Genomic DNA, 12283 nt, shown 5'->3' with positions numbered 1-12283 from the left:
TCAGCTGACCTCTTACGCACACTAGCCACCGAGTGGGTATTTACTTTTTGTTTATCAATAGTTCGTGTCGCAGTATTGTAACCTGCACAGCTGTTACCTTCCTTCAGTGCAGAATTTAAAGTGGCGACATTCTGGTAGTTTCGCACACTTTTCAGTTGTATGCAAAAGGAACATATGCCAGTGCCCGATCTCACGCCTTGTGCTTTCTGTCCGCACCATAAGAATCAATCATGTCGGCGATCGCCTTACTCGGTCTTCGCTAATGCATTTGTTTGAGTGTTGTAAGGTTTTCTCTTACACTTGCTACAGAGGTCGAAAAGTAACATTTCTTGCGTAAACTGCACCGTAAAGGCACATTCTTGTTGACGGGTGATAAGCTGGTGTCTGCCGGGCCCTGTTAAAATGAATTCAGCAAAGAAATGCGCCACAATGTCAACGCTGCTCCCGATTGTCGATTGGGCGCAGTGGGCGAGGTAATGGCTCGCTGCATTGATCCACCGGTTTTCGACCAAGCCTCAGGAAATAAGCCTAGCAAGTTCGTCCCGATTGGCTGGAACGGTGCCATTTGAGCCGCAATGGAGTGTGAAAAGGTCGCGGAGCGTGTGGGCGGCGTCTTCTGTCTCTGACACTCCTGGGAGGTCTCTGTAATGTCTTGTAGAGTTCCCTTGTCGATAGTCTGCGAATATATGTTTTTTGGCCGGGGCTTCTGTGTCAATATGGTTCTTTCCTCCTACGTGGTGTGGCGCTTTAGGAAATTAACGAACAGGCGACGTAAACCATCGAAACATAACAGGCGTGGAGCTTGCATTCTTTTCAATGAAAAACTGCGGTATATTATACACTTTGTTTGTGTTTTTACAGCACCTTTAGCAGATGCATTTTTATGGAATCTGATGTACCTCGAAGACACACGCAGGCAATTGTGTGTGTTTTATGGGGTAGGTTCCGACTAAAACTCTGCGCGTCGGCATGGTGTGCAGGAAGGAGTCGCCTCGACTAAATTGAAAACTGTGGCAGAGCCACCTTGCTGCTGAATGCTGTGTAGTTCCGAGAGTAATGCAGGAGGCTTTAAAAACATGATACTAAAACGGGCCGCTAGGACGGCTCCGTGAGTACGCCGGCCTTCATTTACTTGTCGCCATGTTGTACCTGGGAGTGAAGCTGCAAATGTTACAGAATTCGCTGCTGCTATTTATGCGTGCTCGTTTACGGAGGAATTAAGCTCACAGAAACGGCTGTAACTCTTGTTTTCTCTGAACTACCCTAGAAAACATTCCGACGACTAGCCGCTATGTAACTAATTTTAGACCAAGCTTTGTCTGCTTTTCGAAATTACATAGTTCACATCCCAGTTGGAAATGTTGCGAAATTTGTGTCGGTTCTCGACACTTGGGCTTTTGCCAGAGGGAAACAAACAGCTCAATTTTCTTCCGTACGAATAAAATTCTACTATGGTAACACGATTCTTTCTTTTTTTTGAGCACTTCAACTGTAGCAGTCGTCATCCAAGAACAAATCGTGGAGCAGTAATTGTGTCTCAAAACTGACGCGTTTATTGTTCAATTGCACTTGCAATACTTGGCGCGAAGTCTCCACATTTTATTTGTACATCTTCATTTTACATGTTTTCAAAACAGACAGAATTCAGTAAAGTTCCTACAAGCCCATCATGTACTCTGATCGTCTCTTTTATGCGGGCATCGGACACCGAATTGAGGTATTTTTAGGCAATAACACAAAAGTAGTACAGTGGTCAGCAATAGAAACCTCCCGAACACCAGCCGACACATTACCATCCATGTGCCATAATAGGTGTACCATTACAATATCCGGGTTATTGGTTATTCGAGTACATTCTATAGTGACATTTTTGAGCTAGTATGAAGGTATCAAATATTTACTGGAACAGCAATTATCTTTTGACAAATCTATGCTGAAATTACCCCCTATATTCGACGCACTAGTAAATATCAGGATACTTTCCATGGGCGAAATGAAATCGCTTTTTTTGGAGACAGCACCGACCGCGATACCACTGTTTAAGCAAACAAGAGATTCAATCGTGTCTTAGTAAAAGTGTATTCGGTCAGATAGCAGATATCTGCATTTGGTTTTACAAACCTTGTTTAACGTGTGGCCAGGTAGGGCCTCCAGAAGTACTGGTTCTATGGGCTTAGCGCCGTTAAATAGGAAGACGTTCGCTTTCTCTTGGTCGCTCTTACTTTTCCCAAAAACAAAATGATTCTAGAAAAACGAAAGGTGCCAACGCTAAAGCGGATATACAGGCTGCTCTAGCCCTGACTTCTAATCTTCGTTTTTGTCACCTCATTAACTATGGACTATGTTCAATCGCCAATTACAAAGGGTGTCTTTTTCGAACATCCTAAGCTGCGTGAAGTACCGCTCGTCGTTCTTCACAGAGTGGACGGCTCACAATTTTATATCGTTTAAAGATAAAAGATGCTATGTATTAAACAGGGAATGTTCATGTCCTACGGGCGCAATGAAGACATCAATTTACCGCAGTAGGAAATACCTTATGATGTTGGCCCTGTAACTGCAAGATTATTCATTCTAGTCCAAAATTGGGCCCTACTAGCCTCCGTTGCATGCGGTATCATTTGTATAGAGTGATTTTGTGCTTCTTCGGGATTGCATGCAGATTGGAGGAACGTATGAGCACTATGCCTGATTCAGCGACTGCCAAAAAATCGTGCTGTTGTTGAGATATCCAAAGCAAATAGAAAGGTTGCATGCACGAACAATTTCGGGAAATAAACAAAACAACTTGAAACCAAAAAGGCATATATAACACAAAAAGGCCTTCTTTGGGGCTCAAAAGACCATATAAGGCCATATATTCAAAAAAGACACTTGCAGGCACAATAAAATATTGACTAAATGCTCTCGTTTTTTAGTCGTGCTTATATGTTATATAGGCCCGATACGAACTCAAGGGAAAAATAGGCGTTTTGCCTGAAGTTCCGGTCTCTACCTATCACAGCAATCAGAAAGAGGAAAAGATTTTGCACTTGACGAATCGAACCGAATAGAATCGCATTCAACTTAATCTCCCGGAAGGAAACTTCGATATGTCGACATCCTTGTCGCACGCAACTCGAAGTTCGTCCACATTCTAGCAATAATTTGCGAATTGTACAAGACGGACTGCGCATGGTGCTACGCTGGCGACTTGACCCTCGCTTTGTGAGCGAGATTTTCGGTTACTACATCAAATTGTTGCATTTCATTGTGGCAGAGTGCATTAGGTCTAACGAGAATGAACAGTACTTGGGTGAAGCACAGCTCCATTTTAGCGCCTTAAAGAAACGCAGAAGCAATGTCTAAATTATCATTCGGTGACTGCGGACGACATTGGGGCAAGTGAGGGATCATAAAATACTTAGGAACGGTTTTTCCAGTGTGGCTGATGTGCTTGTGAGAGAATGTGCGCGAGAGTGCTGTTTGGGAGAGTAAATGATGCCTGGGCAATGTTCATTCACTACTTAAGGGCACAGGGTAAGCCCTATACTTCCCATGCATTTCTGGCCAATTTAAGGTACATTTTTCTCAGCATCTAATAAAGGTATCTACACAACGTATATATCATTTTCTTTTAAATTTTGTGCTCTTTAAACTGTACTAGAATTATAAACATCCGTAAAAAATTCATGTTTTTATAATTTTTTGTCCGTTGGTACCTAAATTTAAGCATTATTTCAGTATTAAAACTTGTGTACCAAAAAAACGGTTACGTGCATATTTTCAATTCTAGTACAGCAGGTGTGACAAGTTATGCGGATGACAGGGAAAAAAATCAGCTCGTTTTCCTGGAAGATACAGGAAATAATTGTACCTCTGTAAGAAAAAACACTGTTTTGAGATAATTGAGTTTAAAGTAAAAAAAGAGGTGAAAACAATACTTTTTTTCCAAAAACACCACTGGAGCCATTTATTTAAAAAGCACCAGCTTCATAATCACTGTCAAAGTCACTTTTTTGCTTTTCACCCGGTCGTCTGTATTTCCTTGACTATTTTGTGCACCATCGTACAGAAATGTTCACAAAGTATTTTGCTTGTGGTCAACCTCTTTAAGCCACTTGATGGTGGTGTTGCACCCAGGTTTTGGTCTGAATGATTTCAAAATGCTGGCTCATGTGCTGCTATCATCATTTATTGAAAGAACAGTATCCAATGTTGCAATCATTAGAGTGTGAAGCCCAAAAAAGATGTTTTTTTGTGCGTAGCTTCGGAGGGCAAATGTGGAAAAAATGTGCAACCGGGTCTTTGGATTGCCCTCGCTAAAAAATCAGCTATGAAATGGTTGCTAAGCAATTTCTTAATGCAGCTGGTTCCATAAAAGCGTTTTGATATGGAACTGGAAGTTTTTTGATGAAAAAAATGACAATAAACCCTAAGAACATTCTTAAGAAGATGGGGGCACTTACTACTTGCTTACGGGAAAACTGCTTTTTAGCGAGAAATAAGACTTTTTAAGGCAAGTGTGAATATGGAAAATGTGCACAAGGAATTGAACTTCCCTAATTGCGAAGAAAAACAAAAAGTCAATTTTTCAAAATTTCGCCTTACCCTGTGCCCTTAAGGTAAATATATGGGTGGTCTCGGCAGTCGGTTAGGAAGAACACGTGTGAGACATTCCGCCATGTCAAGATGGATGACCAGGGAAGCTATTTACCTCACGACCTAGAGGTGATACGGATTTTCGAAGAAAGATATGCGGAAATTCTGTTTCTCTTGAGGGTTGATGCCGGTCATTCCGCAGCAAACTTACACGCATACACGTTAACTTTGACGATGTCCATGAAATGGTGCTTATTGATAACTTATCTACTCGAAGTACATGTCAAAGTGATCAGACATATATGCTTGTGATCTAAAACAAGTTTCTCAGAGCCGCATCGGTGTCGTGGCTAAACAAGTATAACGTCACCCATCATTTTAGGCATGGTCTGTTTACATAAATGCTTCGTGGCGCTGCCTACTAAGTGTAAACATTTCCGGCACAATATCCGGAGGCATCTTTCAATCCCAATGAATGGGTATAGTTGCTTTTACAAGTATGTTGGTGCCGCCGCATTTAATTAAACGATGCGGAGGAGCTAAGTACCGAAGCATTCATAGCCCGCTCCTGCGAAGCTCAACGGTGGTTGCCTTAAAAGGGTTTTTCACACTACACCGCGCTTCCGGTTTTTTATTTTGGACAGGGGTTAAAACGTGCTCGCACTACACGAAACAGGATTCTCGGAAACGCTTCCTTAATTACGTTCACGACGCTCGATGGGGGGCAAAGTGAATTAGCGCGATGTATGGAGTTTGGCATTGCATGTGCGGTAGGAACTCGTGTACGCATAATGCAGTTAACAGGACCGCCGGAAGTCTTCGTTCTCGTACGCATGCTTTATAATTAATATAGACGCATAAGTTGAAGTCTCTTCGGCACGGCCGCATACCTTTTTTTGCAATAAACATCGTTACTTTAATTTCACCGTTGAAGTATAGTGTTTTAGCTGCACTGGTTGATGTTTGGCTGCGAGGCAGCTGAAAGTGATAATTTTTTCTAAACCTATGCACGTAAAAATTAAAATAGATGGTTATCCCTCATTCCGAGACGGGGTTCACTGGCCGTGTAATTTAATTGCGTGCAGCCGTGCCTTCCTATTGGTGATCACCCGTCCGGAACTTTGCCCCAGATTTACGCAGTTTTATCATGTTCTCTCACGTGATTTGGAGCATAATATTGTTCTTTAGAACGGCACGGAAGAATTCAGTGCACTGATTGCTCGCCAACTTGGCAAAAATAATTCTCAAGTACGCAACTGCAAATTTCTAGTGAAACGAGATAACACTTACAACTGCTGCTCTTGCACCCACCTGGCTTACTTAATTGGTCAAGCTCAAAAACCATTGTTTTGCACTATCGATTAGAGAAACAGGTAATCACAAAGTCATCTAAAACCATTGAAGCTGTAATTTTGCCTCACGTCAATGGGATATAGCCTGTAGTCTTGCTATTGTTAGGTTTAGGGGTACGTTTTGTCGTGGCAATGTTCCTGTAGTGCATGCCGCGGCAATGTCCTTGTAGTGCAGTGTTCTAGTAGTGCTTGTAGTGCATGTTATTGTATTGCATGTTCTTGCAGCGCATCCTTCTGATTTCGTGATTGACGCCGGAATTTAGGGCTTGAAAGGAAACTACTGGAAGAACAATCTCCTCCAAGTGTACAATTTTTGGTATTTCTAGTAGTTGTTTGTAAACGTGTAACAATGCACTCGAAATATTTTACACAACGGCATTTTTCTTTGAATTTCTTGCCCTACTGTCCACTTTAGCAGTGCGTTCGTCTTCGTACCCGCGGCGCGGGGCCTAATACTTCTGGTATCTTTGGAGGATTTTTTTTGTTCTTTTCACTCATGAAAATCAATGGCCACAGCTGCTTAAGAAACGTTGCTTTTATTGAGGCCATCACCAACTGCCCCCACCGGTTGCGCAAAAACGAGCTTTACCATCCTTTCCTAAGGAAAATTGAGAGGGGCGCAAAAGCTTTCTTACATCCAAACTGCTTCAAAAGTGGGCCTCCTCGATTATCAGTCCCGGATAGTCCGCGGACTGCCCAAGACGTGATCCCGCGCTCGATTTTCCAATGTATTCATATGGCACTTCCGGTCTGAAGGCAGTCCTCGGACTGCCCGCGGACCGTCCAGGACTGGTAAATCGAGGATCCCCAGCGTGTAAAACCTTCGTTGAGCGTGCGTCGCAGAATCGATCATCTAACCTTCAGTGACCCAAAGCGCAAACGAAGTACGAACCCACACCACGATTCCTTGCCCATTAAGTAAACTCATTTACGAATGATCCAATGTATACCGATACGTGGCTTATAAGATAAAGCATATTGTACTCCGTATTTGTAATTGATGCGTGCGTTGTATTGTCTAAAACCGTTCGTTTTTCGCAATTTTCAAACAACCGTTTGGATACAACGAAAGCCCGGTTTCACGCCCATGGCGTGTATCCAGAGATCTTATCAGAGCTCTTCCGTCGACCAATCGGTCTACGGGGATATGCGTCAGTTTTTTGGCCGGTCACCATTAGTCCCACTCAAAAAACCTTGGCTTTCAAAAAATGGACGTCCTATCCCTCTTTACGATCAATGGCGTGCGAGACCACGAGTGTGCCGTTTCGAAACGTGTCGTCTGAAAATTTATATCATTCGTTCCCTTTGGTGTGCTTCTCTTCTCTCGCTTATTCTACGACTCGGCACAGACACCCTTGCGCGTTGCCGAGCATGGCGGAGACATACCTAGAGAGGACGGTCTCCGCTACTTCCCCGAAGCTACTTCCGTAACCCACAGGCTGGAATTACTCAAGTAGGCCTGCGTGTATGCCTCCAACCAGCGTTTCTGAGGCGAAGTAAACAGCGCATTTACTAGGGTTGCCTTTGTAATTTCCCCTTAGCTGTCTTATTTTCTTGTACGTTGTGTGAACTCACCACACCAGAATTGGCATTGGCAAGCAAAGAGGACAGTTACCCACAAAGCACATTGCTACTTGCCTAATTGCTATTTGAATACCTAGCATGTTTAAATTACTCACAATGGCTTCGCATCTAGTATTTAACAAGTTGCTAATTATAAGACGAAAGCTGATTCAATAGTTAAACATATTCACGCCAGCTTCGCTGCTAGTGTTTAACACGTTGCTAATTGGAAGATGAAAACTGTTCACTAGGCTCACATTTAGTCACAGATTCGCACAGTAGTACTACTGTAACAGTTTCCTGCCAAAACTCGCCCTCTCGAAGGTCTCTCGTGGGAATCCCATCTAGACCCGAATTTGCCGAACTGTCTTTTGAACTGAGTTGCTGGCCTTTATTGGTTGAGCAGTCTTCCATTCAGTGTACCGCCTCTGCTGCAGAGGCGCCTGAATTTAGTCCTACGTCGTTATAAAAAAAAACCTTCCCCACCGTTTCCTCGCGCAGGAAAACCTCGCTTCCTGACCACCTGGCAGAACAACCTTGGCGCGGCAGCAAACGTCAGCAGCGTAGTAGAAGAGGACGACGTGCACCGTACCTTCCTGCGGATCCAGCCGCTACGCCGCCACCACTGGGGCATCAATGCCACCTGCACCGCGTCCATCTTTGACGGACTCTTCTCCAAGTCCCTCTCAGTGCACGTGCTTTTACACCGTGAGTCGACCCCGGTCGCCCCAGCCGTGTTTGGGGCAACTTGGCGTTTCTTGGCTTGGCGACTTGGCAACTTGGAGTGTTTGGGGCAAGGACAGAAAATGGGAACCCAGGCAGCCCATTTTTCTTTGTTTTTGCTTCGTTTTTTTATGTTTTAGTTTTCTGCGGCGGTTGAAGTTTGCCAGATTGGGTATCAACAGTAAAATTGCTGCATTTGGTCACCTATTATCAAATTGCCATATCTCGTGGTTAGCAACAGCCAAATTCAGCCAAGTTCTTTTCGGTTGGTTCGCTTTGTTCTCTTTCCTTTTTTTTAGAGTAAGATGCATTACCAATAATATAACGGCTGAATTGCCGTAGCTTAGGCAACCACTCGTTTTGCGCATACACGAGACTATAAAGTGTTCGCGTTTTATCACTCAGTAAAGAATGCTTGCGCATCATAAATACTGTATTCTTTAGATCCGCAGAGATGAATCACTCGAAAACGAGGCGAAAATTTCGGCGTGAATAATTACAGCACCAGGCTTGATGTGTCCTGAGTGTGTATCTTGGGTGAGGATCAGTGCGTCCTGGGGGACGAAGTGTCGACGACGATATGGTGCTATTAAGGTGTTGAAGCCGCTGGCATAAACTTCTTTTGGCATTAGTCTTCTGAGCCAAATAGGTGGTACGAGACGTCGAGTGTAGTATTGGGGACGCCGGGTTCTAGTTATACGCTGTCAAAAAAAAATCTCCTTATAAACTTCAGCTGTGGTCACTGCTGCAATATACATGATGCCTAGATTTTAAGATTATATTGCTGGCCATAGAACTAGCGCTGTGAAAAAGTGAGTGTCTTTGGCCAATGCAGCTAAAGTCGCTGCTAAAATTCGCATGATGCCTAGATTTCGCAATTGAATTTACTTAGAGTCAGGGCGTGAAAGTGGCCGTACTTGAAAACAGCGGTTACATAAGACATCCTTTTTAATAGGAACGAACAGCGCCTAGGACACAGCACGGTTGGAGAGAACGCAGGAAATAGATGACAAAGCAGCTGCCAAACGGGGTCAAGCCGCTTTTTCCTCAAAGATTTAGAGCATTCCGCATGCCTGACGCAGGAACTTAGGGATGGTTCAGCGCATGTTCCTTCACGGTAAGGACGGATGTGAATAGTTTAAGTGGCCTTTCTCTTCAAAGAACCCTGTTTTTGTTCAAAGCTTCGTCTGAATGGTTTGCAAAAAAAGCCAGTTCAGGGCCCTGCAAAATTTTCTGAAACAGCGCAGCTGACTTCGGCAGGATGGCGCCACCTCCTGTCGAGGTGGCGGTCGCTCACAATACCACTCGCGGCGGTATGTAAGTACATAGTCGAAGCTGATCCACGGTGGTCTGGTAGTTGATCGGTGCATACATGTGGCGAAGTAGGGCGCCGCGTGCTCCGGCGTACGGGCCGAGATCGCGCACTCGACGGCCGTCGCAAGGGGTTGGGAGCACGTCCGCTCCCGCTCTAAGGGCCCGAAGGTTGCGGTCAGCGGTGGGCGCGTATGGTCGAAGGAGTACGACCCCTCACAATTGTGTGCTGGATAAAACGAATTGTTTTGCGTTGACACTTACTACAGCCGTTAGCGATTATACAGAAACGTTTTGAGTGGTGCGAGTGGTTATTGGTGCCGAAAAAGTAGTTGCGATAATCGCAGACACCAACACCATGAAATTGCTTATTGCAGCAATTAAAAAATGTGGTAGCTCTAACGCGAGGTTTAAGGTGTACATTTTCGGTGTAGTGGTAATAAGCCTAAGTATTTTATAAAAAGATGGCTCTATAGATGTTTTCTCAGTATGCCACAGCAAAAGCGTGATGCTTTATATCTGCAAGAAAAATTTGAAATAATGTTATAAAAAAGCGACAATATTGTTGCAAAAGAGCCAGCTTAGATACCCGATGGGTTAAATGTGATATGAAAAAAAAAAAAAACCTAATGAGCGGAGCCCGAGCACAGTCGAAAACTGGCGGGCAGCAGAACTTTGAAACCACGCTGCTCGTTTTCCATGGCCTCCCCGCATCGTTCCGATTGCGCTTTTCGGCGTAGTGCTCGAGTCATTCCCATTTTTTTATGGCTACCAGGCATGGTTCGCTTGCCTCACGTGTTCGGGCCAGCATAAATTCACCTTCGACACCACGTTTACTGAATGGTGAATCCGCTGGCTATCCACGACAGGCTTATTTCAAGTCTGGGTGTCCTCGAGACTTAGTGAACGCTCGCAAGTTCCCGTGCCACTTCTGTACGCGCCTCTAGCAGCCTGTTGAGACCCCAGCTGCTAGCGCACAGCCCATACCATACCAAGGCCAGAGCGAACGCCCGTAAGCGAGTGCCCTCTGATGGCGTTGGGCTATTACAATCCCAGCAGTGCCCGGAAAGTCGGCAGGAGAGTCATGAATGCTATCCTTTGAGAAAAAAAAAACGCCTGAAAGGATACACCCGCAACACCTTGGTGCATGATAGTGGCGCGGCTTTCAAACGACTTGGTGTATGGCGTTTTATACGGATAGATGCTCTGAAATGTTCGGTCGAATGTATTTCAAAATCCGCATTTTGTTGACTCTGCAGAACGTCTGAGGTTCACCCCAGAGTTGCCTGAGATGAGTGTTGTGATGTTTTTGGATGTGCGCCTGCACCGGGGGGTGATCGGCCGTGTTGGCAGTATGCGCCCCGTAGTAAAAAGGGCATCCTGCAGTACCAGTCAGCCCGTTCAAAGTTTGTGAAATGAGGCATAGCCAAGAGCGCTGTGAGGGCGGCGTTTTCCAGGCCATGCCAGGATAAAATGCAGGCTAGCTTGCTTGAGCAAGCTGAAGCATTAAGCGGCAGGTTTCCCACCAGGCATGGTGGCGTTTGTGGTGAACAGTCTTGTCAAGGATATCAAAAATGACCACTGGCCCGGTACGGAATGCCAAATGTGGCTATGCCGTGCATGCATCATGTGTCGCACCACCTGAAAAAGGTTGGTGGAAAGTGCGGCGAACAGGTGGTGTTATCCGCACATGAGACGGTGTCAAAGATGGGGCGTAAGGTGAATAACTCTTGCACAAAGACCGGCTGTGTCACAAAGCACACAAGTAGGTTTATGGATTGTGCTACGGGCGTTGTCTACAGTGTCCCCTTGTGCTACGTTGGGCAAAAAGGCAAGTGTCTTAATGCCTAAGGCTCAGAGAGCACCAAGTAGCTATGAACGCGCAGATGGGGGCTGGCCACCTCGTTGATCATTGGCACAGGTGCATGGCTTGCAATCCAGATTTGTCCCAAACGCGCATCTTGTATAGGTCTACCTCGAAAATATAACGAGAAATCCTTGAGGCTTTCATGATAGGCAGAGAAGAGGAATGATGGGTCTGTACACCGTCCTTGGCGCCGTCCGCAAAAGAAACCGGTTGGTCGGAGACGAGGAGCAGGTTGCGCATGCGTGAGGGGTGATTGCCGTATAAACGTGTATATTTACTTTACGCCGTGTCATATGGGCCGGCACTGTGGTGTGACTTTGAGATATGAGCAAGTGTGACTCGTGCGATACGGTTTTGCTTGTTTGCACTGTGTTTATATATTCACCCTTTCCACGTTTGGTGTAGATATAGACGTTTTCCGTGTTTCTGCTGCATAAACTGAGTTAAAGTTCTAGCGTGTATTTTGTCTCCTCTTTAGCTTTGTCCCTGCGTTAGTGTTTGCTAGTACGATGAATTCCTTAATTAGTTACGAACTCGCCCAACTTAGCGCTTTAGTTGCGGACTTAATTTTTGATACAAAAACAGCTCACACTGCGGCTGAAAATGAGAGTTGTTATAGTACACTTGTTGGTAGTCCTGTAGCCTACTCTAAAAACCCGTTTGTAAATGAACGGCGACATAACATTCTTAGTTCAGCGCCCTCCGGTGAATATTGAAACAAAAACAATGAAGCTAAGCATAGTCAAAACAAAATTAAGCAAGAAAACTAAAATTAGAGTTAGAACAAAAAGCAACTAAAATACGAAAGGTTTGAAAAACAAATTACTTCGACGCACCCCTCGAAGGAACACAAAGGCGTGTGAAGCACAGGAGCGCTGCAAGAATG

General features: G+C 44.8%; 1 protein-coding gene across 1 annotated transcript in view; it reads left to right on the top strand.

The window, feature by feature from the left end:
• The window catches only part of LOC144137702 (uncharacterized), a 159927-nt gene that overhangs the window by 129047 nt on the left and 18597 nt on the right, over positions 1 to 12283 (top strand). The window contains exon 4 of the mRNA XM_077669644.1: positions 7998 to 8204. Coding sequence (XP_077525770.1) covers positions 7998 to 8204 — 207 coding nt within the window. The remainder of the gene's footprint in view (positions 1 to 7997; positions 8205 to 12283) is intronic.

The sequence above is a fragment of the Haemaphysalis longicornis genome, unplaced genomic scaffold (assembly GCF_048455015.1).
Source record: "Haemaphysalis longicornis isolate Haplotype H1 unplaced genomic scaffold, Haemaphysalis longicornis Haplotype H1 scaffold_47, whole genome shotgun sequence".
Lineage (NCBI taxonomy): Eukaryota > Metazoa > Arthropoda > Arachnida > Ixodida > Ixodidae > Haemaphysalis > Haemaphysalis longicornis.
The sequence above is the reverse complement of the archived record's forward strand: the minus strand, read 5'-3'. Positions and strand labels throughout refer to the sequence as shown.